The sequence below is a fragment of the Cannabis sativa genome, chromosome 4, assembly GCF_029168945.1.
Source record: "Cannabis sativa cultivar Pink pepper isolate KNU-18-1 chromosome 4, ASM2916894v1, whole genome shotgun sequence".
NCBI lineage: Eukaryota > Viridiplantae > Streptophyta > Magnoliopsida > Rosales > Cannabaceae > Cannabis > Cannabis sativa.
In genome coordinates this window covers 82,703,344-82,729,572 of record NC_083604.1, presented here as the reverse complement: position 1 = coordinate 82,729,572, position 26,229 = coordinate 82,703,344, and the positions used below count along the sequence as shown (strand labels likewise).

The following is a 26,229-nucleotide window of genomic DNA, read 5'->3' as shown; positions in this document are numbered from 1 at the left end:
TATGACAAAGAAAGATGCGTGGTTGAAAACTTAACAACTTTGCCATGTTCCACCTGCAACGGCTAGCAGCCACAGAAGAAGAGCGGTCTCTTTTCCATCATTTTATAGCCCTACTCACTAAATTGTTCTTTTAACTTTTTATTTTATATTGACCAGTGATGTATTCAGATCAACTGTAATCACAAATAAGTTGTTGCAGACAAGTAAGTAGAGTTGCTCATCGAAGTCTTGTTGCAGTGTAAGCTAAGTTATTCAAATGATTACCAATCCAATTCACTAGGATTTTGACAAAGAAGAATTCATTTTTCAGTAAGACAAAATGAGGAAAAGGATGCAGTTCAAAAAGTAACTATTTTCGCATTAAAATCTGATGAGGAAAGCCATTAATCATCCGAATGAGCAAAGTTTTACACAATTAACCCAATACGAAAACAGCACAACTGAACTCCTCCAGTGAGATTGCCATATGAGATATTACTTAAAATAAAAGAGCATCCTACTATAGATAAAATCCAGCCAAATATGAGTGAATTTCCTAACCAACACAATCATCAGAAAACCCAAGGGTTCACCAAAAAAAAAAGAAGAAAAAAAGAACGAAAGCTTGAATGCAAGCTTCTCCAGCAAGTACTAGCTCTTCCTTTTTACTCGAATGTATCATCGTCGTCATCAGGGAGAGGCTGATTAGCAGCTTGGGCAAGCTCGGCTTCATGACTGCAACAAACAACAAAGGCTCATTAAAGACAAGAATAGGAAAGAGGTGAGATTTATCGAAGCAGCACAAATACTGTGCAAGTGTGTGGGACTGGGATGATACTTGAACTTGGGAAAGAGGACTTACATTTGTTGAGCTGCCAAGTCAATGTGTACTTCAGGAGGAGCAAGGGCAGGAGACTCAACAAAGTGAATATCAGTGTTCCTGTGAAGAAGCCATCACATCACAAACATTAATTCAGCAAGTAAATAATTGACTAACTTATACAAACATGAATTTCGAAGTTAGACGGCAGAAGATTAGCGAATTACCCAGCAAGCTTCCTGGCAAGGTACAAGAAAGGCTTCTCAAAATTGTAGTTACTCTTTGCAGATATCTCATAGTATTGCAAGTTCTTCTTCCTGTGGAAGGTGACCTGCTTGGCCTTAACCTGCCTGTTCTTCACATCCACCTTGTTTCCACAGAGAACAATGGGAATGTTCTCGCACACACTGAAATGACAGACACGAGAAAATTTCCAAAAAGAAAATATATTCAGCACACCACGACATAATGAAGCGTACAGAAAGAAAACTCATTTGGAAATAAATATAGCACAAACCGGCAAAGATCTCTGTGCCATGTAGGTACATTCTTGTATGTCAAGCGTGCTGTAACATCAAACATGATAATGGCACACTGTCCATGAATGCTGCAAATCACAAGGGGAAAGTAAATAAGACATTCATTCATTCACCCAACCCTGAGCTGAGTAAAAAACATCATATCAACATAAATTAGAGTTTGTAATTTGTATGTGTATACTAAGTCAGAACGGTGGTGCTTCTCAAACATAAAACCTAAATAGAATGAAGACTTTTAAACGCATAAAGTAAGCAACCTCAGCCCACTCAAACAATGTCATAAACAAAGTGTAATACATAATTAAATATGCATTTGAGGTAAAAGAAAGAACAAAAATTGAATCAATTAAACATACAAGTCCAACCCAGACCAAAGTAAACTAAACTGTTAAACTAAGAGAAGGAGACTCACTAGTAACCATCTCTAAGACCACCAAACTTCTCCTGACCAGCAGTGTCCCAGCAGTAGAAACGGATTTTACCACAGTTTGTGAAAAAGTCCAACGGGTGAACCTCTACACCGATGGTGGCTGCAAAAGAAGAAGCAACAAATAAACAAACGTAGCTCAAATCCAAATCGAAAAGGCATAATCAATGAATCAGGTACTTACGTTCATACTTCTTCTCGAACTCCCCTGTGAGATGTCTCTTGACAAAAGTGGTTTTTCCTGTAAAAATCAAGAAACGCAATGATCAAATGTAATGGAGAAAATCCCAACAACAAGAACAACCAGATCGAAAAGACAAAACACGAAATGAATCTTGTTACCAGTTCCACCATCGCCCACGATAACGAGCTTGAAACTGGGGTAGTCAACAGTCTGCTGGTTCGGCAAAGCCTAAGAGAGGATAACAAAAACATAAAGAATGAGTTGGAGTGATGGATCTAATATAATCTGTGTATCTGTGAAAATAATAAGAAACCCTAGAACCAAAAGAACAACCAAATTAAGAAGAAAAAGGAAACTTTACCATGGAAAATGTTCTTGAATCGACGCAGAGAGAGAGAGAGAGAGAGTTGCGAGAGAGTGAAATGGGGGGTTTTAGAGAGGAGAAGAGAATTAAGGGAAAGAGGGGTTTATATATATAATAATAATATTTATATAGGGATTTGCTTTATTTTTACGCGATGAAGAGTTTTATTTTAGGCAAAGGAAATGAAATGAAACCCTATCAATATCAAATCAAAATTCAAATAAAATTGGTGGAATCTGATGCATTTCACACACTAGCGTCAGAATTAAGCCTTCACAATACTATACTCTATAATTTTATTTTATTTTTTAAAAAAAATATCACTATTATTATAAATCAACAATAATTTAGTATCACCTAGCAAACAAACATCTTGATCCAACTCTAAAGCATGTTTAGCCAAATCATATACAGCATGGTTAGCGTTTCTCCTAACATAAGAGTTACGTGCTTCAAGAAAAAAAAATAAAAGACAACGAACATCCAAGATTAAATCAGAGAAACTAGACAGATCAGTGGATGTAGTAGTTAGAGCATGAAAAACTCTAAGGGCATCAGTCTCTATGTTGGTGATATTAAGTTTTTATTATACTCCATAATTTTTTTTTTTTTTTGACGCGGTGATCAAAATCACACATGATTAACAAAGCAGTTATCCATAATCGGCGGCGGCACCTCCTCGGACCAGGATAGCTCATCGTCTAACCGAAGGGCATGCTTTGCCAAACCATGAGCTGCAGAATTTCTTATCGCAAGCCACATGGGACAAAACTGCCCCCGGAAATTTAGACAATAAAGTTATAACATCCTCAAACAGCACCCACAACTCATTTAAACACCCTTCCTTTGTTGATAGCTGAAAAACAAACAACACCAAGCAACAACAGGTATTAGAAGAGACAATCCTTGAATTAAACTTACCCGACAAAGTCTCTATAGTGGTAGGCCCTCCACAAAATTGACCTACAAAAACAATAAATAAAACTTTATTACTACATAATTTAATAAAAAATAGTTAAAATAAAAAAAAATAATAAATAATCCATATTATAATATAAAACAAAAAGGACTTAAAAACTTATCTGTCAAAACTGAAAGTTCGTTGATGTAGAAGCCAAGAGCACAAAATGGATCACTTTTCTTGTCCATTGACTGTACCACAAAACTACCCTAAACAATTAAGGGCAAGCCATAAAAAATGGCACGAAAGCCGTAAAAGGCACAAAAATACCCGTAAAAGGCATAAAAACTATAAATCATTATAAAATTATTGAGTGAGAAACCATAAATAAAATAAATATAATAAATATACTTTAATATATAATTTTGAAATAAGGTAAAATAAATAATTAATCCATATACTTTAAATATTTTTATTTGACTTTATTTATAATTACAGAAAAACAAAAGTAAAAATACTATAAATATACATAAATAGGCTTAAAAACAGTATAAACTATTTTTAAAATTATAGTATAAAAACAAAAGATTATATAACTTACTAAAAATTAATAATAATACAACTACATAATAAATTAGACTTTAAAAATGAAAAACTAATTAAAAATAAATAATACTAATGAACATTCAAATAAGCAATAAAATATGGAAAAACATTATAAAAGTTAAAATAATATATGAACCATTAATGTCTATGCTAAAAAACCTTAATAAAGAATCTTAATTTCAGAATGCTTAATATACAAAATATAAATAACAAAAATTCAAAAAATTAAATATTCAAACAATAGTAAAAAGGCTAATTAATATAAGAAAGGAAATTCTAATTAATCAATATAATAAATTATTAATACTAAAAATCTCACATTTTAGACTAAAATATTTAATGGTAAAAATCATTAAAGTTATACAACTAATGGATAGATTTAGTACACCAAAATAAGTTTGAAGACGAAAAAACTTTCTATAATAATTTAAAATACTTTTAAAGCATTAATTATAAAATTATTAATACTGAGAATTAAAATAAGTTTGATTCTTGAAAAAAGCTAAACACAAAACAGAGATACCAAACATTAAAATAGAAAGAAGATCTTCTAAATGTAGATTGCTAAAAAGTAAATTTATAATAAATATAATTGATCTGGTGACAAATAGAAGAGCAGTAAGTCTTTAAATATATATATAATAACTATTGATTAATAACAAAATAAGGAATTTAAAAGAAAATTCAATCCAAGTTAATGAGACATTATTCACTTATATAAATAAAGAGTTAACAAAATTAATTAATCAAAATTAGCTCAATATTAAATACATTAAAACCTAAAATTAGGAATACCATAAAAGTATAACTTATTTAAGACAAAAAAGTCAGAAAACTGCCATAAAAATAATAAAATAAAACCTAATTTAAACAATTAATTAGTAGAAAAATAAATCATTATATTATTAATTATCATTAAATGAAAATTAAAATTAATTGCTGAAAATTTTCAAACAGCAATCCCGCGCGTGAATCTCGGCTCAGTCAACCCTCAATACTCCACCTTTCCTCGTCAGATTCCCCTACCGGCCTTACTCAGGCGACACCACCCAGTCTATTCTACATAACCTTAGGAGAACTAAGATCTATTTTTCTCCGGTTGTTAAGGCAATAAACTTCTGAAAGAGAGATTGCTCACTGGATTGGTTTGCCATAAATTGACAGACTTAGAGGGAAAGGCATTTTCAGAAAAACCACTACAGATTCAAACTGGTACAAACTTCCCCCTATTTAAAACTCTCTCAGATCAAAAATGATTAAAAGTTACCAAAGCTAAATTTCCAGAATCACAATGAACAAAATAGTAACCAAAAGGGTACTCAAAAAACTAAAGCAAGAGCCGAGAGAAATAATCAAAAGGGTATCAAAAAGAAACATACTTGATGGGAAGAACTTCCTCAAGCCCATCCATGGTGTCTAAGGATCCTTTAAACGAGTTCTGAGCCTCATCATCGGCTGAATCTTCGCCGTTGGAAGACTCATCAGACACGTCGGAATTCCTCCCAAGAGAAGATGATCTACAACATTCCATATCCGGCTTTAATCGCCGATCCCCGGAGAAGTTTTTGGGGTCCGATGAGTCGTAGATCGAGAGACAGGGCATACCGTGGATGAATCTCGACCGTCGGATCGTGTCTCCTCTATTCCATTCGACCGTCCAAATGTAGTCGTCAACATCGTCAATTCCGTGGAGAACAAGTGTTGAGGGCGGACGTTCAATATTGCTTTTTCTAACCTTTTAGATCATATATCAATATTGTGTATTGTATTACTCTTCTTTTTCTGCGTTGTTATCTTTTGCAGGTTCTTGCAAGAAATCCCATTGAAGGTTGTTCAAGGTTTCATTGCAAGCTCTGAATTCAAACTGTGATAGCTCCTACAATAGAGTTTATTGTATTACAGTGAAACTGAAAGTCACTACTTCATAATTGGTTCATATTATACTCCATAATTAGTTAGTCCTTTCACTCACGTAATATTTATTTAATATTAAAGTGCAGTAATAATAATATATCTGTTATAAATATTAATAATTATGTGGATGTCCAAATCTTTTATTTATTACCATAAATTGTAATCAACATTCTTTTTTTTCTTAGTTTCCATTTTTCTTAGTTTCTTAATATTTAACTTATAAATAGGAGTTCACCCATTAGAATAAACAATTGAGAAATTCTCATTCACTTTTTCTTTCTCTCTTCATCTTCTTCTTCTTTCTTTTCATCTACTTTATATTATTTTATAACACGTTATCAGCACGAGTCTCTACCCAAGCTTCAAGCATGATTCTCTGCCCAAGTCCCAATGTAAGTATCTTGTTAAAGTTCTTGAATTGTTTCAAAGTCAAAATACACTAAAATACACTAAATATATATTTATATATAGGGTAAATACTATTTTGAACCCTGTGTTTTGCAAAAGTTACAGATTGGACCCTGTGTTTTGGTAAATGACAAAATGGACCCTGTATTTTCTAAAATAGTAAAAATAGGACCCTGAACTTAATTTTTGACAACTTTTTTTTTAATACAACCAACTTGAAGACAATGCTTAATACGAACAGATACAAAAAATATAAACAGTTTTGTCATAGCACTTTTAAATCGGATTATAATTAAATTTTATTTTAACAAAAAATCAATTCAGGGTCCTATTTGTACTATTTTAGAAAATACAGGGTCCATTTTGTCATTTAACAAAACACAGGGTCTAATTGGTAACTTTTGTAAAACAGAAGGTCTAAAATGGTATTTACCCTTATATATATACTCATCTGACTAAAACAATTTTAAGAATTATTTGGTTTCCTTTTTTTTTATCTATATATATGTATGTATATATTTTTTATATATTTATTATTGATTTCATATATAGATTATGTTTTTATCATTCATAATATTTACAATATATGTGTGCCTATGATATGATAGAGAAAATCTATATAAATTATACATATATCCAGAAGATTATGTATCCTCGATAAAATATTGCATATATCCTAAAGATTATGCATCCTCGATAAAATATTACATATATCCTGAAGATTATGCATCCTCGATAAAATATTGCATATATCCTGATGATTATGCGTCCTCAATAAAATCTTGCATATATCTTGAAGATTATGCAAACGTAATATTCATTATATAGTTGATGGATATATAATGAAAGAGATGAATACGTATTTATGTATATGTTCTTGTATTCTTTGAGGACAATGAAAAGTAATCTAATATCGATATAGATTTTGACAAATATTTCCTAAAGTAAATGTTTTATATTTGTCGGAAAAAAAAAATGATTGTATTTATGTGAATACAACTAAAGAATCATTAAAAATGATTATTATTGATGCAATTTTATAGTGGGTTTTGAATACCCAAAAAGAATGTTAAGAAAATTGCATTGAAACATCAAAGTATAAGAATAACAATGAGCACGACTAATGTTATTTTAATACATGAGGCATGAATTTATTGTTCATCATTCCCTGCAGAGAATGATACGAATTAAAGTCAATTAATTTTAAAGATTTTTCGTATTAGTCGTGTTATTATACATTGTTATTACTTGCAATGTTGGAAATTATTGAATCTCATATATTAAAGATTAAATTTTGCATACATCTTGGAGACTATGCAAAAATTGCATTTATATATTCTTTGAAATATCGTAAAATAAATTGTTGAATAATTTCTTATATTTTTATGGATGAACAAATAATAAATTTTTTAAGAAATTTATAATAATGTTCTACTTATTCAACGTCATTCCCCGAAGTGAATGTAATGATTTTAAATAATCGATGGTATTATTTACTACTCAAATATTTCCAGAAGAAAGTGGAAACAACCAAAAGATGAGATACCACACACAATCAAAGTACATAAAATCTATACATCATGTGTGGAATTGAATAATAGTAGTCGCGTACCTGTAATACAGACACACTTATAATCAAGATAAAAGTATACTTGATTATTGAATAGAATGTGAATTGTACAAATTTATTGTACATTTAGAATATTTAAATATCATTCCCTGAAGAGAATGAATAGACATGAAATTATATTTCAAAGAATATAGATTTTACATATATTGATAATGTCAGAAGCAAATTAATATATACATATTTTATTATTTCTTGAAATCAATAGTTTCAAACTATTGTTGGTACAAGATATGTATATATGCAGTTACTATTTAATTCAGTTTGCATATTCCCAAAAGTGAATATATAACTTACTAATATTTGTTAATGATCTAATATAATTAAAGTGATAAAGTCTTACATACAATTGCTATTTGGAGTAGTAAAATATATTTGTATATACCTAGATGTATAACTTTTATCTAGTTATGAAAGTAATAAGAAATAACTTATTATATGTACTGGTTGTACATTTAAATATATAATATATTAAGTCATGATAATTAGACTAATGAATAGTTATTAATAAATTAGACGACTTGTTAAAAAGATACCTGGAAAAATGAATAATATATTATGGTTATATCTATTTGACCATTACAATAACATGATGAAGTTGTCGTGTATCTTTTAAATTATACACATCATTGAATTGATGATAATGATTCCTGAAGAAATATAAAGTTTGATAAATATAATAGTGACTCCTGAAGAGTGTATATGTGAATGAAACTTGTAATGATTATGTTGTAATGAATTTACATTACCTTTTGAAAGTTTCATTGAAATACAAATTATAGTAAACCTGAAGTTCGTGAATTGAAATATTTTGACATGATCAATCATATGCAATAAATTGTCAAAGAATTTGACTAAATTTTGTTGAAGAACCAGAAGATTCTTCTCATTGTTAATTTATAAGGCTCAAAAGAAGAATGTGCATATATTTGCACATAAAAAAATATTTAAATTATATTTCTTTAACAATCTTGAGCCATTGTTATATTTTTATTGCATAGTTTCTTATCGATGTGATAAGATTATATGATCATGCATTTACAAAATGTGTAAATTTATGTATTTCTAATTATACACGTGTGACTCATTCTTAGAAATGAATTAAGTTCATAAGGATTGAACTTGAAACTGAAGTTTATTGAACCTGAAGTTCAATGTCATATAGTATATATGAGTTTAAATAAATATTGATTCATTGTGATATATTGAAATCCCTACAGGTATATTAATATTATTAGATATCACAATTTTTAAAAATTCTCTCGATCAGGGGGAGAGAAGCAGTTGTGATCGAGGATAATTTCTGAAAAATATCCTTGCACAAAGTATATAAGAACGATATAGTTCAAAATGATATATACCAACTGCAAATCAATATTATTCAAAGTTGAGTTAGAATGAGTTGAAAACGCCTGAAGCGTAAATGAACAATATAAAAATTATTAGTAAATGTTCATTTGATTTGCCCTGAAGTTGTTAAATCTAGAGGTACTCATGGAGATGCCTTAATGTTATAAAGTATTGATGATTTAAAATTGATAACCGTGATGGAAACGGTACTCTAGAAGAGACTCCCAAGAGAAGTTAGACATAACACATTTGATTATAATTGAATCCCTGAAGTGATTCTATATAGGTACCTATAAATGATAAACATATTTGAAAATATGTAATTTAAAGAGATCTCTATAAGTTATGTCAATATGGGAGGAAATTATCATATACTGAAATTTTTGTCGACAATAGAAGTTGCATGTTTGCATATGCAATAAACTAACATGAGATAGCAAGGATCATGTTATTAGATTTATCGAGAATCATCGACATACATTTTGTTTTTGGCCAAAATATTATGACGCAGTCCAGGCAAGTTTACTCACATAAAGTGAAGTAAGACCTGTATGGTGTGCAAATAAATATTTTTTAATGGTAAATTTGCATATATGTATTTGTACAAAATGAATTGTTGTACAAAGTTTGCATAGACATGAGATTGATTGAAGTAAGGCTTAAATATTGGGAAAATATAATCATGATTTGATTATAACCTGGAATATATTTTATGAGGATTTATAAGCGTCACATAAATGTTGCAACAAAAGTTATTTATTTGGAGCTCCTAATATAGTGAGAATTTGAAATAAGTCTTATCTAAAAATTTTAGAAGAATTTAATACATGTCTTAAGTGATATAAATTCTAAGTCGCGCGCACTATATGACAAAGATTTTTGTATGAAATAAAGACATGTAAGTAAATTATTGTTTAAAAAATACCTATGGTTGTCTATGCAGTATAAATTCGTAAATTATACGTTATGATAGACTCTTGAAGAGTTTTTGATTATATTATAAGTGATTGAAGAACAAATTTTTATTTTTTTCTGTATATCGAGAAATATTAATGTATAAAGTTTGTTCATTAGTATTGAAGTCCTGAAGTACTTCATATGTATCAAGAATTATAGATATATGATCATATGATATGGAAATTAAGATCATACAACAAGATGGAATAAATATATGGTCTTGGAGTACCATCATTGTCACAAATGAAAATTTATAGTACCACTAATGTGTTATGTTCATATCTACTTGAAATTTTAAATTTTCGTATGAACAAAGTTGTGTACACACATGAATGATACAATTAGTTGGATAAAGATTAATGTTCCACAAACTCCTCATCTATAATTTAGAAGTTCATACATACTCTGGAAGAGTTATAGAAAATATATGATCAAAAATCATATATGGTGATATTTTAGAAGTGATAACAATAATCTTATGAGATCTATTATCACCAAAAGAATTATGGATCATATGTGCATGAGGGGGAGACATATTTATGTTGCACTCTTTTTCTCTTAGTTCAGATTTTGTCCCACTGGGTTTTCCTGTCAAGGTTTTTAATGAGGCAACTTGCAAATAATTATGAATATGAAATATATATTGTACTCTTTTTCCCTAGCTCAGATTTTGTCCCACTGGGTTTTTCTGGCAAGATTTTTAACGAGGCAACTATAAATCATGTTAACATACTTACATTTTATGAAGCAAGTAGAGAATGTGTGTGACTGAGATCATTGACATAGCATATTCGAGAAACATATGGATTGCACTCAATAAAGAAGTATCAACCCAAGCAATTATCTATGGATAATACTGCTTGCATCGCTCAACTAAAAAGAGGGTACATTGAAGGAGATAGAGTTAGAACACATTTCACCAAATTCTTCTTTATACGCTTCAAGAAAATACATATTTGTGTTCAACATATTCAATCAAGTGTACATCTTGCAAACTTATTCACAAAGTTATTACCAACATCAACATTTGAGAAAACGACAGACAAGATCGAAATTAGTCGATTAGAAGATCTCCACAAATGCCTAAATGAGAGGGAGTTAGTTTACACTATACTCTTTTTCTTTTGATCAAGTTTTCAGCAAGATTTTTAATAAAACAAGGGGGAGTTAGTTTACACTATACTCTTTTTCTTTTGATCAAGTTTTTAGCAAGATTTTTAATGAAACAGTTATTATGGACATCCAAGGGGAGTGTTATAAATATTAATAATTACGTGGATGTCTAAATCTTTTATTTATTACCATTAATTGTAATCAATATTCTTTTTTTTCTTAGTTTCCATTTTTCTTAGTTTCTTAATATTTCACTATTGTATTTGTATAAATAGGGGTTCACCCCATTGGAATAAACAACTAAGAAATTCTCATTCACTTTTCTTTCTCTCTTCATCTTCTTCTTCTTTCTTTTCATCTACTTTATATTATTTTATAACAATATCATATTTTTTCTAAAATAAATAAATTTTAAAAAAAATTAAAGAATTATACCGAAAATAAGTTATAATAAATACTCTAAACTCTATTTTTATTTTAAAATTTATTATTTATTGTTCATACTCTATATTTATAGAATATTATTCATATATTTAAATATATTTTATTAATTATATATTTAAAATGAACAAAATATAATAAAATTTGAAAAAGTGAGATTTTGGAGATATATTTTAAAGAAATTGATATATGGTGTAATATAAAAGTATATGGTAAAATAAAGAAATTTTATTATGTATTTTAGAGATAGAATAGAGAAATTGTTAAAAGTGTTCTTAAGGTTAGCATTTCTTTATTTGTTATTAGCTTAACCATCATACCAAATTTTCTATTTTCCAGATACATCTTTTCTCGATTTTTTTAAAGGATGATTGCCCCTGCTTCTATGTGGGTAAGTATCAGGTATCATATAATTTTATTTAATAAAATGAGTAATTAATTGCAAGGCGCCACTTAACAATACCATTATTTTTAGAGTTTATATTTGGTCACTCTCAATACACTAAAATTTAAACTTAAAAAGCAAAATTCCAAATTTTAAGCAAAAATAACAACTTTTGGGCGGATTTTTTGGGTTTGGTTTTGTACTCAACCCATACATACTTTTAGAGTATGAATTTTAGTTTGTGCGGGCGGGTGTGGACATTTTGGGCCCCTTATAGTCTCCCTTCCCTACAGTTTCAAGTCGGGCCTCATGGGCTTTCACCTTTTTTTATTCTTCCAAAAATACCATACCTCTTAAAAAATATAATTCTTTTAAGAGGAAATTACACTCTATACCTTTTTTACATTGTTCTCTTTTTATTTTTATCCTCTTTTTTAAAGTCTATTATTTTTACCTCTTTTTTAAACATTGTACCAATTTTACCCTTGTCACTTCAAGATACTCTCTATGTGACTCTCTTATGTGAGGGTATTTTGGGTACAGTACATATAAAAAAAGGTATATTTCAAATAAATATAAAATTAGAAATAAAATTGATTAATTGATTAATAAAAGTGGTATTTTCAACTTACCCCTTCTTTTAAACAACTTGTTGATTTGATTCTAATTTGACCATTTTTCGTATTTTAATATTTAAACATGAAAGAATACAATAAATTTCACCAAAGGTCAACAACAATGTAAAAATCTATACTCCATGTTTAAATTCATCTAAATATCCAATTTTTTTTGACATTCTACAAATATAAATAAGTCTTGTCGTTTTCAGTTAACTTCTTTTTTTTTTTTTTGAAAAAAAGTAATTCATTAAATAGAAATATCCGCTATTACAATTGATTGAAAAGCAGAAGGAACATTGCTCTCAGTAAAAAGACGATCAGACAAAAAATAAGTACCGCGAGCAACACAATGTGCGGCTTTGTTAGCAGATCGTTTAACATGACAAATAGAAACATCATGTAAAGAAGAAAGAATCAATTGACACTCCTGAACAAACAAACCAAAAACTGATGGAAGAGCAACCGAGCTATTAAGAGCTTGAACAGCAGCAATACAATCTGTCTCAACTAATACATTGGAGAAATTCTTTAACTTCAACCAATTAAGGGCCTCCTTGACGCTCAATATCTCAGCCACAGCCGGCTGACAAACCCCAGAGTGCAAAGAGGAACTAACTTCAATTAACTTCCCATGACAATCTCTAATGACCATAAATATAAAAAAGTTTAATATTTTGTGTCGCGTTCGAATTGTACCCGTATATTTTTCTTACAAGGACTTAAATGCATATTCTACCTTAATTAAAAATACATAAAAATATAATTATAAATACTTAAATTTTTACAATAGTATATTGTGCATTCTAGGACTGCACATAAAGGCCCGATGCACTTGTTCGGTCCAAACTTGGTGCACCCGAAAATCAAAAAAACTTGTTTGAAAAGATTGAGTTCGAGTGTTATTCCTATGCAGTTCGAGCAGGTATCAGTAACCAATTTTTTTAATTCCAGGTTTTAAAAATCACCCATATTGTGACAGTCAGTAGTCCCGTGATCCGTAAGGGGAAACACCGGGTAAGCTGTCCAATCCCACACCGCCTGGGAAAGGTCAAGTGGGATGATTCTGAGACTGTGTAGGTATGAGACTACACAGTTGAAGAGAGCTTAAATGGATTGATTGGTACTACCTATGTCAACAAGGTGCATCTTGTTTTTCGGTAGCCCATCACGAAAGAACTCCACAGTTAAGCGTGCTTGGCTTGGTGTAACGTCCCACGGAATGAATGGCTCTTATACACGAGTACGTCACTTTGGCTGCTTCATGGACTGATGACTGACCCTACAGACCAACACGAGTGTTTCCAGCGTGCTTTGTCCTCACTCACACGCTTCCTGGGAAAACTTCCCAGGAGGTCACCCATCCTAAAATTGCTCCAGGTCAAGCACGCTTAACCGTGGAGTTCTTTCGTGATAGGCTACCGAAAAACAAGGTGCATCTTGTTTTTTGGTAGCCCATCTCGAAAGAACTCCACAGTTAAGCGTGCTTGGCCTGGAGCAATTTCAAGGATGGGTGACCTCTTGGGAAGTTTGCCCAGGAAGCGTGTGAGTAAGGACAAAGCACGCTGGAAACACTCGTGTTGGTCTGTAGGGTCAGTCATCAGTCCATGAAGCAGCCAAAGTGACGTACTCGTGTATAAGAGCCATTCATTCCGTGGGTGTAAGGACCCAATGGAGGCTTGAAGCGGGGACGTTACACTTGGGAGCAATTTCAAGGATGTGTGACCTCCTGGAAAGTTTTCCCATGATGCGTGCAAGTGAGGACAAAGCACGTTGAAAACACTCGTGTTGGTCTGTAGGGTCAGTCATCAATCCGGGAAGCAGCCAGAGTGACGTACTCGTGTATAAGAGCCATTTATTCCGTGGGTGTAAGGACCCAATGGAGGGTTGAAGCGAGGACGTTACAAATGGTATCAGAGCCTTGACCCAGCCGGAAGTGTGGTCAACGAGGACGTCGGACCCCGTAAGGGGGGGTGATTGTGACAGTCAGTAGTCCCGTGATCTGTAAGGGGAAACACCGGGTAAGCTGTGCAATCCCACACCGCCTGGAGAAGGTCAAGTGGGATGATTCTGAGACTGTGTAGGTATGAGACTACACAGTTGAAGAGAGCTTAAATGGATTGATTGGTACTACCTATGTCAACAAGGTGCATCTTGTTTTTCGGTAGCCCATCACGAAAGAACTCCACAGTTAAGCGTGCTTGGCTTGGGAGCAATTTCAAGGATGGGTGACCTCTTGGGAAGTTTTCCCAGGATGCATGCGAGTGAGGACAAAGCACGCTGAAAACTCTCGTGTTGGTCTGTAGGGTCAGTCATCAATCCGGGAAGCAGCCAGAGTGACGTACTCGTGTATAAGAGCCATTTATTCCGTGGGTGTAAGGACCCAATAGAGGGTTGAAGCGAGGACGTTACACATATCACCCGGTACAATATTTTTATTTAATATTATACCTATATAGAAAAATTACAACAAAAAAGTTCTCAAAAAATTTACTTTTTTTAAATTTAAAATAATAATAAATAATTGATTTATTAAATAAAACAAAAACAAAAAAGCCTCTCTTTCTCCCTCTTATTTGTCTTCCAAACTCTAAACCATAAACTCATTTTATTTTAAATGATTATGTGTTTTATAATTTTTAATCATAATTATATGTGTTCAATGAACTCCCAATATGTGGTATTTTTGTTAGCATTAAAAGGTGCTCTTAAATTGGGTATTATTGTTATTTTTTAAGGTTAAAGACTTATCTGTGAACTTCTTGAAGACTTTTATCGTAATTATCCTTATCTATAATAACCTAAACTACACAATTGCCAGACTTCCTTCTTCTTCTTTCTCGTTGTAAGGCGCCTTCTCATCTACTGTCCCTCTTCAAATCTTCTTCTTTTTGCACCCATTTAATTTCATTACATTCAACTAAACATCATATTAGATCTAGTTTTTTATTTTCTATTTTTTGATTAGATAAGTGAGGGCTGAGTGGGATAAATAAAATGAATATTACACTTCTTTTTTCTGCAAAAAATCATAATGTATATTTTTTAAATCTTAGAACTCTCCACACCAAATCAAAACTCAAATACTCTCGAGAACTAGTACGAATAGAAACTAGTGGCATTCCAACAATAAATACAACTTATATATTTATGTCCCAACAACATGCCCAATTAACATAAGTGGCAAGATCTAAGAGTCATCAGTCCTTCTGAGTAAATAATAAACAACCCGTCCAAATGAGATTCCATCCAGCATGGTCAACATCCAAAAGGCATATAACTGTGTAACTGGAAGAAGCGTTTAACGTGGTCCAAAAGCCCCAATGTAGTTTTCTATTTTCTACCAAATCGCACAAAATCATAGATTACATTCCTATAACCTCGGATGCAAGATCATATCCCACTTAATAAGAAAACAATGTAATTGACAATTAATTCCCCACAAAGACAAGGTAAAGTTTTGACAACTAGTAACGCAATGTGGTCAACATCTAAGAGTCATCAGTCCTTCTGAGTAAATAATAAACAACCCGTCCAAATGAGATTCCATTCAGCATGGTCAACATCCGGAAGGCATATAACTGTGTAACTGAAAGAAGCGTTTAGCGTGGTCCAAAAGCCCCAATGTAGTTTTTTATTTTCTACCAAATTGCACAAAATCATGGATTACATTCCTATAACCTCGGATGCAAGATCGTATCTCACTTAATAAGAAAACAATGTAATTGACAATTAATTCCCCACGAAGACAAGGCAAGTTTTGACAATTAGTAACGCAATGTGGTCTCCAGGTCAATACTCTGAAAGTCAGACTTCACCAGATAAGCTCAAAATTAATATTTTATTTTATTTGCTAGCATTTTTGTCACAAAAAATTTGATACTTAAATTTGAATGTGTATTTTGTCATTAAACAGACAATTCAGTAGTTTTGGGTAGAGGTGTTCATCAAATCGTTTAAATTGTATAAATTGTTCGCACCGCACCGCACCATACGACATAAAAAATGAGGTTTGAAATCTTTTGCAGTACGATTGCGATTTGTATTTTTGCCAAACCACACGGTGCGGTTTGCAGTTTTGAATATAATAATTACGGTTTAAACCGCACCGCACTATTTATTACAAAGTTACTAATTTTTACAATATGATTTTTTTATATAAGAACAAATGTATATAATATATATGTATATTACTTTATTTTGTAGAGACAATTCAATATAATGAATTATTATACTTGTTATGTTGTTAAATCTTTATTAGTTTGATTTTTAAATTTTTATTATAATATTTGATAATTATGATAAACTGCACCACACCATATTTTTGCAGTCTATTTTTAGTTTGGGAGTGTTGTTGGTTGAGTTGACTAAAATAACTAAACATAAACTTAAACCAAAACAAACCTAAGGAGAAAGCAAAAGAATTGAGTGAGTATCGATTGACAAACTCAAAAGTGTTGGGTTTGGTTTGGTTTGTTAACCTAAACATTAATGGAGAACCACTCCTCTCACGTCACCGCCCCCAACCGTTCTCGGAGCTCCCAATCTCCCTCACCTTCCCACTCCGCCTCCGCCTCAGCCACCTCCTCCATCCACAACAAGCGCAAGCTTCCCCCCGACGACCACGCTCCTCCCTTCTCCACCGATGCAAGAGACGGCGCCCTCACCTCCAACGACGATCTCGACAGTATCTCTGCCCGAGGCGGCGCCGCAGATTCCGACTCCGACGATGACTCCGACGATGTCGCCGTTGACGACGATGACGACTTCGATAACGATTCCATGCGCAATTTCACTGCTGCACGCCTCGACAGCACCACACGCAATACCAAGATGAAGACTGAGGCTGCGACTGTCAAAATTGAGAATTCCGACAATTCTAAAGACGCTGGTGCTGCTCCTGGCACCGCTGCCGGTGGTCCAGGCGCCAACGCCACCACAGCTCAGGGAATTGTGGTCAAAGAAGACGCCACCAAAATATTTACGGAAAATTTGCAGACCAGTGGTGCTTATAGTGCTAGAGAGGAAAGTTTGAAAAGAGAGGTAACTTGATTAATTATTTAGTAATTTGATTAATTTTCTCAATTTTGGTATTTGTGTGTATGAAAAGCTTGAATCTTTGTATTTGTATTTGAAGGAGGAAGCTGGAAAACTCAAGTTTGCTTGCTATTCAAACGATGGTATTGATGAGCACATGGTCTGGTATTTGATTCTCTCTTTTCCAAACTCATCAATGCTTAATAATAATATTATGGTCTGTATTTTATTGTATAGTCTTTAAAAATGTTTATGTATTGATTATGGAGTGTATAGGTTAATTGGTTTGAAAAATATTTTTGGGAGGCAACTACCAAACATGCCCAAAGAGTACATTGTTCGTCTTGTTATGGATAGGTAAGTAAGTAAGTAAGAAAGACCATAAAATAAAGATATTGAATTGAAGGATCAATAGGTTAGATTATTCATTGGAGTAAGATTTTCTTTACAGAAGCCACAAATCTGTTATGGTTATTAGACGCAATCATGTTGTTGGTGGCATCACCTATCGACCATATGTCAGGTAATGGTTTGCTTCTCCTTAGGTTTTACTACCAATTTCTTTCTTTTTATAGCTTAATTTTCAATATGTATGCATAGCTGACGTGATTGGTTTGGTTGCACTCTTTTTTCTGTAAAACTACAGCCAAAGGTTTGGGGAAATTGCTTTCTGTGCAATCACGGCTGATGAACAAGTTAAAGGCTATGGTACTAGGCTGATGAATCATTTAAAACAACATGCGCGAGATGTTGATGGGCTAACTCATTTTCTGACATATGCTGACAATAATGCTGTTGGCTATTTTATTAAGCAGGTTTTCTTCTATAATCACTCGTCATTATTTTTTCTTGGTTCATCTCATTTTTAACTTTTCCTTCTATAGCACAATTTGTTTAGTATTGTATTCAAGGCCCTTTTCCAAATGTAGGGTTTTACCAAGGAGATTCACTTGGAGAAAGATCGGTGGCATGGGTATGTTTCTGTACTACTCCTGTTGCATGAAAACAGTTAACCACAATTTTCTTATTTATAGGTTTCTCACCTTTCTTTTTTTTCTTTCTAAACTTGCATCTCGTCTCATGGATATGTTCTTATTTTGTCATGTCCCATGACACTATGTAAGCATATATTTGTGATGTTAGGTACATAAAAGATTATGATGGAGGAATCCTTATGGAATGCAAAATTGATCCGAAGCTTCCATACATTGACTTGTCAACTATGATTCGCCGCCAGAGACAGGTAAAAGTCAATTGATGGCTTTTCAATTTCTATGCACTTCATGCAGTAGTGGTTGACCTGGTTTATTTTTTCCTTTCCGCAGGCGATTGATGAAAAGATAAGAGAGCTCTCCAACTGTCACATTGTGTATCCAGGGATTGACTTTATAAAGGTAAAAGATTATTAGTATTCTTAGTAGGTATATTTAATACCACAAATGTTAAGGAGCTTAGGAATTATAGCATCATGCTATTTTATTTGCTATTGAATTGCTTGATGAAACAAATCATGAAACATGGTTCTAATCACAACCTCATTTTATTCAGAAAGAAGCTGGAATTCCTAAGAAACCTGTCAAAGCTGAGGACATTCCTGGTTTACGTAAGTTTTTCATTTTTCTTTTCACTTTAGCTTCTATTCTGGTTGTTTGTGGGGTAAACCGTTATTTTACCCCTGAAATATTCAATTTCCGCTAAGTTTGATATCCTTCTAATTCGTAAATAACATTTCTCTGTATAATCAATTAAAAGCTACTGCTGTATCTTTTTTTGAGAAGGCCCATTGAATAGCGCTAATAACATTGCATAGTAAGAAATTAAGCAGGAAACTTTTCCTGTACTTCGAAAATGTTCTTAGAAGCCTGCAGTGGGGTTCATCCTATGTCAGATGCAAAATGAGACCAATGTAGTTATGGAATTTTCTTCCAACATTCTCTTTAGTTGAATGATTGTTGATGATATAATTACAAAGGAAAATTTTAGATATCTTAAGTATATGTTGAGGGGGTTGTGAATCTACCCACGTCTAGTTAATTGCAATATAATTTAATGGGGTGTGATATGCTGTTGCAATCAAGTTCTCGGTATCATTAATTACTATGGTCTTCATGCCAATGGCAATGACTTTGTCAACTAACCCTCCTGACTCCCTCAAAAGGTTTGTGATGAATTGGATAGAATAAACAGAAATTATCTCTAGGGGTTATACGGATGAGAAAGGCAAAGTTATGAAGATTTAGATTACGCAATGGAAAATTTTGGTGAATTTTACAGGGGATGCAGGCTGGACACCTGACCAATATGGCTATTCACGAGTTGGTATTTTGAGTGCTTCAACAGAAAATGGGAGAAAGCATTTGACTGCATTCATGCGCTCACTTGTGAAGGCAAGTTTTAAGGTTTTCTTTTTTCCCAATGTATGCATAGGAACTAGGAAGGAGGAAATAGGTATCTAGTTTTTGTTTAAATCAAATTTTAAGCGCCTTTAACCTCTTAATATATAGTGTTTCATAACTTGATGTGGTAATGATTTATTTCAAGAATGCACCTGAATTCCCCACACTCATCAACAGTTTATAGATCCTTAGCTTTTTTTTTTCTTTCTTTTTTTTTTTAAGAAAGCAGTCTATGCATGACCATGTTGATGCGTGGCCATTCAAAGAGCCAGTCGATGCACGTGACGTTCCTGATTATTATGACATTATCAAAGATCCAATGGGTAAGTATCATTTTATTATTCTCGCATTTTAAAGGTTTTATGATAAAATTGTGGATACTGATGTGCCATTTCTTTGTTTAGCCTTTGCCAATTAGAATTATTTTTAATGTTTATGTTCAAATTGATTGTCCTTGGAGTATTAAATGGAATGGAAATGAATCAGATGCACGCAGTTTTGCGTTGTGTCCTAATATTTTATGGACACAGATGCCAAAGGAGCCACACAGCCAAAGTATTGGATTTTTTATCTTAAGAGATCAAAGATAAATTATGCTTCCTTTTTCCTTTGTCCTTTATTTATGCAGTTACAGTAACACTTTTATGTCAAAGATTATTATTTCCATAGTGATGGTGTTCTCAGATGTAGTGTGTGTAAACTGTGCAGATCTAAGGACTTTGTCAAAGAGGGTAGAGTCAGAGCAATATTACGTTACACTAGAGATGTTCATTGCGGATGTGAAGAGGATGTTCGTCAATGCACGCACCTACAATTCTCCCGAGACTATTTATTACAAATGTTCAACAAGGTATGTCATGAACATGATGATCTTGCTCTTACTTACTCATCTTTTTGTTATTTATTTATAATCAATTCTAATTTCATAAGTGCTCTCTTTGGTTTAGGCTGGAAACTCATTTTCAAAGCAAAGTTCAATCAGGTCTCCAAGCTGGTACTAAAATTCAGCAGCAGTGAATTTTACAAGTGCACTGGATGGACTAGTAATTGGTCATGTCATCATGTATTTTATGTTTTAGATTTTAGATAGGCTAACTCATCTTTTAACTATTTCATTTATTGTTTATACTCTTTTTTTCTTTTAGTATTGATGTACACATTCATATTTATCATGTCATGTATCATGGTTAATTTTAGTGGAATGGAATTACAACACTTATGCCATGAGACAACTACCATCTTTTACTTTGTTATTAAAATTAACAAAAAAAAAAAAAGGATTTAATGACAAACAGAAAGGATATCTTTTACACATAAGTCATAACTAACTATTTATCTTGCTAATTATATTTCCCTAGAGTATAATTTCATCGAAGGAATGGGTCTGAGGAGTCAAACATTGCATGGAGAATATTAATGATAATAATAATAATAATATAAAAGGCGCAACAGAAATTAAAAAGAAAAAAAAAAGGAAAGCATAATTCTGAATCCATTATCTTATTCAAATGAGTAAGTTTGTTTCTAGGCCCCATATCTAAAATGGGATACGAACCACTAAATACGGTTCTGCTTGTTATTTTTGGCAACATCACCTCCCCAACTGGGCAACGCCTCAGCCGCTGCTGCTGCTGATGAATTTGTTCCTTGACTGAGATGCTTCGGCAAGTTTCCAACTCTACCCGAATGCTGAATCGAAGGCATCTCACCTAATTTGTTTCCCCCGACATCATTCTGTGGAGCAACATCGTTCCTTGGGTTCCCAACAAGAGACATTGAGGTGTTACCATGGTAGCCTCCACCTCCGCCTCTTCCATCTAATCTCTGATGGTGTGGAATGGGAGCGTTGATACCTGGGACTGCTTGGTGAAACATCTGGTTTTGGTTCCGTTGCATTGCAACAGCAGCGTTAGTAGATGCATCCATTGGACCATTCATGGAGGGTAAGCCTGTGCACGAGCCATTGGACGCAGCTAGAAGCAGTGGATTGAGTCCTGTCACTCTCTTAACTGTCTCTTCCGCCATCTTCACCTGGAAAGTGAAAAGTTTTCAAGAAATGTATATGCCCCTAAAACGTCTTTAGCCATAGGGGAAGTTCTCCAACAATTGAAAAAATAGGAAGCAAAAATATGGATCATCAGTTATTCTTTTTTTCTTCTGTCATGAAAAGCCTATAGACTATATAAATAGAGCAAGAATTTCAGACAAGTAATTTCATGTTAAAAGATTCCGAACAAAATATTCAGATTACAAGGCCAGTTATCAAGTAAGGATTCATTTAAAGGGCATACCAAAATCAGATAACAGGAGGACTTGCACTTAAAGAAGACGAACAAGTGAAAGCTTTTAAAAATAGAGCAAGAATTTCAGACAAGTAATTTCATGTTAAAAGATTCCGAACAAAATATTCAGATTACAAGGCCAGTTATCAAGTAAGGATTCATTTAAAGGGCATACCAAAATCAGATAACAGGAGGACTTGCATTTAAAGAAGACGAACAAGTGAAAGCTTTGGTACAAAAGAAAACCTTCCTTCAGCTAAACTAATTGTGATTCTGCACTGGAGGTGAGCATATTGGCTAATCATCAAACCTCACTTCTCCAGATACATTTGCATATGAACAATTAAATGATTTTTGTAAAGTTTCAACTCTAAAATTGAAGCCCCAAAAACCACGACCACCAGGGTTTAGCAGGCCCATTGAAAATAACGTAGATTCTTGAAATGTAGATTGACTTGAGATATTTGACTTCTATTTCCATAAAGAAGATATATCTCTTCTTCTATTATGTTTCTAAGTTGTAATTGTCACAAGATTCACAAGGTGGGGCATTGCAACGTCTTTATATTTGTTACTATATAGAATGCTATAAAAAAAAGGTATGATTGAAAAAACTGGACATTTGAATATGATGGTAGCTAACCTTAGCTCTCAATGTCTCGATATCAGCTTTTAAGATTCTGTTGTCAACAGCAGCATTATCATACTTGTGGTTCACATCAGAAAGACGCTTTAAAAGTGTAGAGTGCTCAACCCTTAGTTGACCAACCTAAAACCACCAATGTACATACATAATTAAGTTACTGGGAATGGAAAATGATCAAAGACAAAGACCAAGACAAATGTTGAATCAGAATGTGAAGCTGCACCTGTGTTTCAAGTTCACTCATTTGTGCTTGTTTTCTTCTTCTTGAACGTCTAGCTGACTCTCGATTAGACAGCATCCTGAGCAACCATCAATAGATAAAGTTGATAAAGGCTTATGATTTTTCAACGTACTTATAGTTTATTATCCTTTTTACGGAGAGAATTTGTTGATTTGCTGGTATAGCAGATCACAATTTTGAGACAAACCTGTTTTCAAATAAATGTATCAGGTAAACACCTAAACCTGCGAAAGTTAGTTCCCTTCATGAAATCCAATTGTTTAATAATGACATAAGTTTCCATGTCAGGCATTACGGGGTAGACTGTCTCTCAATTTATTTTATATTAAGAAAAACATGATTTTTTTTCCTCACACCAATGATAAATTGTCTTCAAGGCATAAATTCATAGATCCCTTCTCAATTTGTGTAACTGAATATATAATGAATCTCAAGGCGACTGCTGCAAGAACATAGCTACCCATAATTTGCTGACTAAGAAATACTATTAAAATTACTCACTCCCTGCTAATATCACATTAACAGCTTAAATGCAATAGATGTGAGGGGAAAAAATATGAATAGAAAACACAGAAAAATGGCCTAATACTCGGACATTATTATCTTTACCTCCTAGCACGTTTTGTATCAGAAGGATCCAAGTTGTCCAGGTTATCCATATCTCCATCAAGATCATCATCATCTGAGTCCTCCTTTGATGATCCACTAGTTGTTTGCCTACTTTGAGGTCCTAATTTCTTTTGTATAGGAGGTAATGCTGGAATAACGTTTGGTCCATCATCAATATCAACCCGTGCCGTTGAGAGACCATGACCCCTACCTATGTGAGTAATAATATATCAGGGTTTTCGTAACTCACTATCTACCTTTAACCAAGATCAAATAAATTGTAAAAGATCTGATTTTAGACTAGAGCTCCTTTAATAAAAAGGAAAAGAATAAATAAATAAAAAGCATCAATAATAACACTATGATCTAGACCTGGAGTCCATGTAGACTCCATAAAATAACCACAGTATAATGAACGAGCTTCCCTTTGAGTATTTGGAAATCAACTTTGACATGGAAAAATCACTTACCCAAATAACCATATTCCAACTATCCCCATCATCAATTTTTCAAATATAGAAACAAGTACTCAAAAACCATTCATCAACTGACAATGCAGCTTAACAATTGAAATACATGATTTTTTGTTCAAGAAAAAACAGCAAAAACAAGGGTTTGAGAAAAGAACCTTCATCGTGAGCTCCAGATCCCAATTGTGAAGTCCCCGACGCCGGCAAGTGACTCTGAGATAAATTAATAGAATCCCCAGGCTTCACAGCCAATGATTCCTGTCAGCATATTCATGAAGAAAAAATAATAATAATACACAATACAAAAATAGATATTTTGTCAAACAGATTTCATCATGATCCGAAAATTACACAAACAAAAAAGAGAGAAAGATTTTATACGCGAGTGAGAGCAACAGCAGCGCAAGCCAAATCAAGTTGATTTTTCAGAAATTCACGGTACGAATCGGAATCCCCAGGGAGCATAGTAACCGTGGACGAAGCATCGGAGGAAGGAAGATGATGGCGATGATTTTCAGGCTTCTTAATTTCGACGACCTCATCATCGGCTTCCGGAAACTTGGAACTGGACGATTGAGAAAGCAAAGAAGGCGAAGAAGTGGGAGCGGTCATCGGATGCGGTCGATGATTCAAAGTAGCGGTGGTCGGAGTAGAAAACTCCTCGAGAAAGCGCTCTAAGGCCCACTCAGAAGCGCTCCGATTCATGGCCGGAGACGTAGACCAATAAGAATCGGAGATATCATCGATGGAGAACACAGAATTCATCGTCGTCTTCTTCCTTCACCCAATTTTTTTTTTTTTTTTTAATTAAGTTTTTTTTTGTTTTTGGGGTTTTGAGGATTTTGTTCGTGATCTCAATTCTCAGTTTTGTGTCCGCAAAGACAATTTTATATGGGGGCCACCTCTGCTCTTTTGTTGGAGATATGATCCGCTGTGCTTCCTACCACCAACCAAACGGTAGGTCTCTCTCTCCCTCTTTCTTCATTTACTCCTGTACCCTAACCGGGAATATATATTTATAGGGAAATTCTACAATACACCTTTTTAAAATGGATACATTGATACACCCTTATCTGTTTTAGCACCCGAAATAATTTTTTAGTCAAATTTTTTCTCATGGTTATGTACGTTATAGTTATTTAAGACATCCTACAAAATTTTAAGAAATTTGAAAAAGTTTAACACACCGAAAACTACGTTCAAACAGTGTATTGCACGCGTGACTATTTTATTTTATACGCGTGTAAAATAGACTGTTTGAACATTGTTTTCTATATTATAAATTATCCACATTGTTTTCTATATTATAAATTATCCGGAATTTCTCAAAATTTTGTAAGTTATCTTAAATAGCTATAAAGTACATGAATATGAAAAAAAATTAGACTAATTTTTTTTCTGGATGCTGAAACAAATCAATGGTGTATCAGTATATTCCTTTTAAGGGAGTGTATTGTATAATCACCCTATATTTATATTTTGAGTAATTTACTGTATAAATCTTTAATTTAATTTTTAATTATAAATAGATAATTAAATTTAATTTTTAAGATAATAATATTTAAATTATATTTATAAATAAATAATACTTATGGCCCTTTGGGGAACTTTTTAAAAAGCTAAAATTATTTTTGAAAAAAATTATAAGTCAATATGTGTTTGGTAAAATTTAAAAAATAGTTTTTTTAAAAATTTAAGTGAAATTTATAACTTTTAGGAAAAGTTAGCCCACCTTAATTTTGGAATTTTAGCTACGATTTTGGTTTAATGAATTTTTCACTTGACCCAATTGTCCTCATCTAATTTTAAAATTCCTCATTTACCAATTAATTTTAGGATTTCTTATATTTTTTCAATCTCATCCTTATTAAAAAAAAATATTCTCTGATAAAAAACTACTCAACAGTCATCTTATT

General features: G+C 32.7%; 3 protein-coding genes across 7 annotated transcripts; 1 reads left to right on the top strand and 2 right to left on the bottom strand.

Moving 5' to 3' along the window:
* Positions 1-332: 332 nt before the first annotated feature.
* LOC133037437 (GTP-binding nuclear protein Ran-3) lies at positions 333-2,864 on the bottom strand. Its single transcript, XM_061114763.1, has 8 exons — positions 2,311-2,864; positions 2,108-2,177; positions 1,950-2,006; positions 1,751-1,868; positions 1,317-1,406; positions 1,027-1,206; positions 842-919; positions 333-714 (listed from the first exon to the last, which is right to left on the bottom strand). The coding sequence occupies exons 1-8, from the start codon at positions 2,311-2,313 to the stop codon at positions 645-647; spliced, it is 666 nt and encodes a 221-aa protein (XP_060970746.1). The 5' UTR covers positions 2,314-2,864; the 3' UTR covers positions 333-644.
* Positions 2,865-16,952: 14,088 nt separating this feature from the next.
* LOC115714102 (histone acetyltransferase GCN5) lies at positions 16,953-21,289 on the top strand. Of its 4 annotated transcripts, XM_030642641.2 has the most exons (13): positions 16,953-17,675; positions 17,770-17,834; positions 17,946-18,026; positions 18,121-18,192; positions 18,316-18,484; positions 18,599-18,642; positions 18,813-18,912; positions 18,995-19,063; positions 19,218-19,272; positions 19,944-20,056; positions 20,295-20,388; positions 20,774-20,915; positions 21,013-21,289. In XM_030642641.2, exons 1-13 carry the CDS (start codon positions 17,124-17,126, stop codon positions 21,080-21,082), a joined length of 1,626 nt encoding a protein of 541 aa, XP_030498501.1. In that variant the 5' UTR covers positions 16,953-17,123; the 3' UTR covers positions 21,083-21,289. The 4 variants fall into 4 exon arrangements, 2 of the variants coding, with proteins under 2 accessions (XP_030498501.1, XP_030498502.2); XR_004011025.2 differs by lacking the exon at positions 21,013-21,289 and having other exon boundaries at positions 16,988-17,675; positions 20,288-20,388; positions 20,774-20,829; XR_004011024.2 differs by lacking the exon at positions 21,013-21,289 and having other exon boundaries at positions 16,988-17,675; positions 19,944-20,068; positions 20,288-20,388; positions 20,774-20,829.
* Positions 21,290-21,539: 250 nt separating this feature from the next.
* Positions 21,540-25,282, bottom strand: LOC115714103 (light-inducible protein CPRF2). 2 transcript variants are annotated; one of them, XM_030642645.2, is made up of 6 exons: positions 24,695-25,282; positions 24,472-24,571; positions 23,844-24,054; positions 23,217-23,292; positions 22,991-23,116; positions 21,540-22,096 (listed from the first exon to the last, which is right to left on the bottom strand). In XM_030642645.2, exons 1-6 carry the CDS (start codon positions 25,076-25,078, stop codon positions 21,623-21,625), a joined length of 1,371 nt encoding a protein of 456 aa, XP_030498505.1. In that variant the 5' UTR covers positions 25,079-25,282; the 3' UTR covers positions 21,540-21,622. The 2 variants fall into 2 exon arrangements, with proteins under 2 accessions (XP_030498505.1, XP_030498506.1); XM_030642646.2 differs by having other exon boundaries at positions 24,472-24,553.
* Between the last annotated feature and the right edge of the window lie 947 nt (positions 25,283-26,229).

Coding starts and splice junctions, on each gene's coding strand:
- LOC133037437 (XM_061114763.1), bottom strand. Junction 1,869..1,949: donor GTTCGAGAAGAAGTATGAAC/GTAAGTACCTGA, acceptor CTTCTTTTGCAG/CCACCATCGGTGTAGAGGTT. Junction 715..841: donor GACTTGGCAGCTCAACAAAT/GTAAGTCCTCTT, acceptor TGTTTGTTGCAG/TCATGAAGCCGAGCTTGCCC.
- LOC115714102 (XM_030642641.2), top strand. CDS start 17,124: ATGGAGAACCACTCCTCTCACGTCACCGCCCCCAACCGTTCTCGGAGC. Junction 18,485..18,598: donor TTGGCTATTTTATTAAGCAG/GTTTTCTTCTAT, acceptor TTCCAAATGTAG/GGTTTTACCAAGGAGATTCA. Junction 18,913..18,994: donor TGATTCGCCGCCAGAGACAG/GTAAAAGTCAAT, acceptor TCCTTTCCGCAG/GCGATTGATGAAAAGATAAG.
- LOC115714103 (XM_030642645.2), bottom strand. CDS start 25,078: ATGAATTCTGTGTTCTCCATCGATGATATCTCCGATTCTTATTGGTCT. Junction 24,572..24,694: donor CTGCTGTTGCTCTCACTCGC/GTATAAAATCTT, acceptor ATATGCTGACAG/GAATCATTGGCTGTGAAGCC. Junction 22,097..22,990: donor TCGAGACATTGAGAGCTAAG/GTTAGCTACCAT, acceptor TTCACTTTCCAG/GTGAAGATGGCGGAAGAGAC.